Source organism: Zingiber officinale, chromosome 2B (genome assembly GCF_018446385.1).
Source record: "Zingiber officinale cultivar Zhangliang chromosome 2B, Zo_v1.1, whole genome shotgun sequence".
Lineage (NCBI taxonomy): Eukaryota > Viridiplantae > Streptophyta > Magnoliopsida > Zingiberales > Zingiberaceae > Zingiber > Zingiber officinale.
This window is the reverse complement of record NC_055989.1, coordinates 15,721,109-15,725,544: the sequence shown is the minus strand read 5'-3', so window position 1 is coordinate 15,725,544 and position 4,436 is coordinate 15,721,109. Positions and strand designations below refer to the sequence as shown.

General features: G+C 48.5%; 1 protein-coding gene across 2 annotated transcripts; it reads right to left on the bottom strand.

The window, feature by feature from the left end:
- Positions 1 to 542: 542 nt before the first annotated feature.
- On the bottom strand, positions 543 to 4,138 carry LOC122045391. Of its 2 annotated transcripts, XM_042605598.1 has the most exons (11): positions 3,794 to 4,138; positions 3,553 to 3,732; positions 3,368 to 3,481; positions 2,954 to 3,289; positions 2,712 to 2,888; positions 2,355 to 2,642; positions 2,163 to 2,285; positions 2,071 to 2,095; positions 1,457 to 2,004; positions 1,081 to 1,395; positions 543 to 987 (listed from the first exon to the last, which is right to left on the bottom strand). In XM_042605598.1, the coding sequence occupies exons 1-11, from the start codon at positions 3,986 to 3,988 to the stop codon at positions 703 to 705; spliced, it is 2,586 nt and encodes an 861-aa protein (XP_042461532.1). In that variant the 5' UTR covers positions 3,989 to 4,138; the 3' UTR covers positions 543 to 702. The 2 variants fall into 2 exon arrangements, with proteins under 2 accessions (XP_042461532.1, XP_042461529.1); XM_042605595.1 differs by having other exon boundaries at positions 1,457 to 2,095; positions 3,794 to 4,137.
- Positions 4,139 to 4,436: the final 298 nt, after the last annotated feature.

The following is a 4,436-nucleotide window of genomic DNA, read 5'->3' as shown; positions in this document are numbered from 1 at the left end:
GCACCGAGTTCGTTGACTCTCTCTCGTGTCATCCTTCTCGCTACTTGCTAGCTGCGTCTTTCACTCGACTTCCTGTGTTCCTAAGTTCCTGCATACTTAGATATAGTGCATCAAAATATAGCAGGATCTAACTTGACTTGGTTGATCATATCAAAACTACCATAAGATACTTACACGATCGAACATATGGCCTACCTAGATTTTTCAGCCAAGTGGAGCCTGAGTCTTTCAGGATTACATCATTCCCTAGCCAACCCGATCCCTTCCGCAAACGAGGTCTGATTAGATGATGAGGGGTCCTGGTCGCCCGATCATCAAAGCATATCAAGGGCTCATCAATCTAATGGCCTAATATTATTTTTTGATATCTTATGTAATAGTTGTGAAAGAAACAAGGAATATTTTCTGTGTATTCCTGATAAGGAAAGCCTATTCTACAAATTACAAAAAATGATGGATCCATTTTTGATAATTATACAACATGGTCAGTCCTATTTTTTTAAAATGTCTCGAGATTCATACACAGAGACAAACGAACACTATAAAAAAGAATATTCACCTACGGCCACAGCTACATTACATTACATTACACGAGATTGTTTGCTTTACATGTAAGGAAATGAGTAATTCTCTTCAGAGATAAATAGCTATGAAGATCTCTCGTACAATTAAGTTGGAATTCAGAAAAAAAAAATCACTTCTTTACTGAGGAGGAGTGTTCCACAGCTTCTTCTGTTCCTCATAGCTCCCAATGACTGCAGACTGCTTCTTGTCACCCAACAAACTCGCAAACACATTGTAGTATGCTTCGCTGTCGAGATCATCTACTATGTCAACTGGCTTTCCATGTCTCTCGTCGACTCTAATCTGCCCATCCTCGCTCATGCTTCCGGTTAAGATTTTAATAGGCTTTGTTTCTATCACTGGATTTAGCTTAGAATGATCGACCAAGAAAACAGCTCCAATGAGTTCCCCCAAAAACATGTCCTGCACGTAGTAGAACACAAACAAGCAATATCTGAACATTGGAACAATTAATCATCATGTTCTAAACGATTGGCCAAAAAAAAAAGAGAGTACCACATGATGGTAAAGTTTTGATTCATCCTGTCGTAATTTGTGGAGCAACGATAGCAACCGACGCACGAAATTGGATTCAGGAGTCTTTTCTTCAAGTCTCAATGTTTCCAGGATCCTCTTAAAGGAGGCCACCTTCCGCTGAGCGCTGAGAGGAAGAAGAGTGATCGAAAGGTCGGACCTGAACACCTGCTTCGCTGCTGAAGGATCGAGGAACATGTTGAACTCTGCAAATTTGTTTGTGGGCACGGTGAAGACATTTCCAGTCTCATTCTTCACACCCCCACTACTGACTTGTCCTCCCACTATGTAGACACGCTGCAAGAACATGAATTGAGCCTATGAAATCTGCAGCATAATTTGTCAATCCAAGTCTAACCTCTATGATTTTAGCTGCATTTTTGTCCCGTGCAATGATGCTGGCTAAGTTGGTAAGAGGCCCATTCGTCAGCACACTGATCTTGTTCCTCGGACTCGATGCTTCTGAAACGGACCGCCAAACTTCCAGAGCTAGAGGCTGCCGGAGCGAAGGTCGATCGGTGTCTCTTGGAGCTCCAAACTCGACGGAGTTTTCAGCCGTGTACCTTCGGGGACTCCGGGGCAATCCACGCGCCAGTCCGAACAGAGTGTCGGAGTCGATGAATCCGCCGCTGCCGTGCGGAATGGCCTGTGCGAACTTGCAGCCGAGGCTCGGAGTGCCTAGAGCGGTGACACTTCCCAGACCCACCGGAATGTCGTCGCGGCCCATCATGTGAAGAACGTCGTAGATGACGTCGATCGTCGCGGCATTGGCCCAGCCATTGCCGTTCACTAAGATTCCCTTGAGGTCGATCGTCTCACGAGGCGCCTTGAGGAGATAGAACAGGGCAAGAAAGTCTCCGGCACTCATGTCCATGTCGAATACCACAGGCCTTCCCCTGCTCCGACCTGCAAAATTCGGCTTATACAGAGTTTCTCTGTAATAAGGAAACTGCGTCGGCCAGTTGAATCGACCTGAATGGCGGTGGAAATTGAGAACCTGCATGAGCAAATGAATCCGATGATCCAAGCTTGTTTGTTACTGAAACAAGCTCCGAAGTACTCACATCCAAGAAGCTCTCGAAGAACTCTCTGTTCAGTGGACTACGAACATCCTGATTAGGTTTCGCTCTCTCCGCGACCAGCACTCGAACAGAATCCGGGCCGGTTACCTCCTTGGTGTATCCATCCTGCAACGAAATCCATCGAATCATTGAAGAAGAAGAAGGGATCGTACTTCTCACGGAAGCTTGAATTACCTCACATCTTCCTCTGCCACCGTCCTCAGGGATGCAAAATGGATCGTCGATTCCTGTTTGAACATGCCCACTATGCACTCCCAGTTTCTGCAGATTGAACTTGGGAACGCTACGTCCGTCGAAGAAGGGGTTCGAGCCGTCGTGCACGCCGTAAGGCTCGTTTGAAGTGACCACCGTCATGTTGATGAACTCCATCTCCGCGAACTCATTTTCTCCATCATAATCGTCGCCGTTTCTCATGATCGACACCGCCACGCCCGAAGCAAACGAGTCCCACATGAAGTAGCTCTGCTCCACCTCACGATTGTTAGAAAACGATCCGTAAACCCCTCGCAATCAATAACTGGATCTCCTTACTGTGTAGAACTGGTTATCGAACCACGTATCGCGAGTCATTTTCAGCGACTCGAAGCAGTATCGCGCCTCGAATGTTCCTTGCCTGCGTTCGAATTCATCGAAGAAGTTCTCGGTTATAGGAATCGTGTTGGTCGCGTCCAGTGGCACGAGGGTTACTGGAATCCCGGAATGGAACACCTGCAGTACCACTTCAAGCCCTCAACGTGCACGCACGACCAAGAACAGGACAATCTAACGAATACCTGGTACGCAGCGAAAGGATCGCCAAAAATGTTGGACTCTGCGTAGGGATTGCCGGCGTATGCTGTGAACAAGTTGCCGTGATCGCCGCACTGCCTCGGCTTGCAGGAAGAGCTTCCGTTGACAGGGCAGCATCCCGTGGGGTTGCTCGACCTCACGCCTCCGCCCATGATGAAGATGTGCTCGATGTTGGTCTTCAAGCGAGGGTGGGTCATCAGAAACAGCGCGATGTTCGTGTGCGATCCGATCGCGAGCAACGTGGTTGGCCCTGCGGAGATTGCGTCGGCGAGCACCCGTTGAGCTGTGGGCTGCTTCAGGGGGACGTACCTCCTTTTACCCTGATGCCATGCAACTTGAGTGCTCTTCTTGCCCGATCGAGACGGACGGCGTCGGATTATTGAGGAATTTAGACAAACCTGAGGGAGAAGGCGCCTCCTGAAGCCGAAGTTAGTGTCGACGTCTAGCCGTCCGCCGGAGCCGCCTATGGGAATGGCTTGCCGGTACCGGCAGTAGCTGGCAGTCGACGTGCCCTGCAAAGCGAGGAAAGGGGCTAAGTTTAGGCAGCCACCGCACAGTAGTGCGGCGAGTCGGTGGTCGATACCTGCTCGATCAGAGGATGATAGCCGCCGACATCAGGAAGTATGGTGCCGTCGTCGAGGATTCCGCCGTCGCCGCCGACTCCCACCGGAATTTCGTCGCGGTTCATCATGTAAAGAATGTCGTAGGCGTGATTCACAGCGTGGCCGGCATCGGACCAGGCATTCGCATTGATCGTGACAGCCTGAAACCACGAGTGAAGAAAAGTATACAGAAAGTGATGGAGGTGACGATTCTTGACAAACCTTGAGGTCGAAGTGCGATCGGTTCTGCTTCAGGAGATAGAGGAGGGCGAAGATATCGTCGGTGTCCATGTCAGTGTCCAGGAGAATTCTCCGAGGTTTGCCTTCCGCCGCCATGCCGGAGTTCCAGGCGGCGGCGGCGATCAAACTCACCGGAACAAGGAACGTGAACAGAAACAGATCCTTTCGGCCGCCCATGACGCTCTTCGCTGCTGCTGCTGCTTCTTCTTCTTCAAATCAAGCAATCAAAGGCGTTCACCAAACTAAAGATTCATGGAACATCGAAGAAGAAAGACGACAAAGAAGGAGAGTGTGAATTTGACCAGAAATTTGGTGCCATAAGTTGAAGTTTCAAAAACGACTTGTATTATTCGGAGAAGAAGACGAGAGGTAACATCGACAGGCAGAGACAGCAGAAATACTTTTCAACGGACGCAATAATTATACAAGTAAAGTAAAGTAAATATAATCAAATTTCACAATCGATAAACGCCATCGATCGATTCATATGCCACAATGTGTCATTTAAGATACTAAGATGTGAGCGACGTGATTGGGTTAATTCGGAATGCCATCGCCCTTCGTCAACTCTGCCACGCCATTGCACCGCAAACTATTAAACGATTTTCCTTTTTTGGTTAAGACT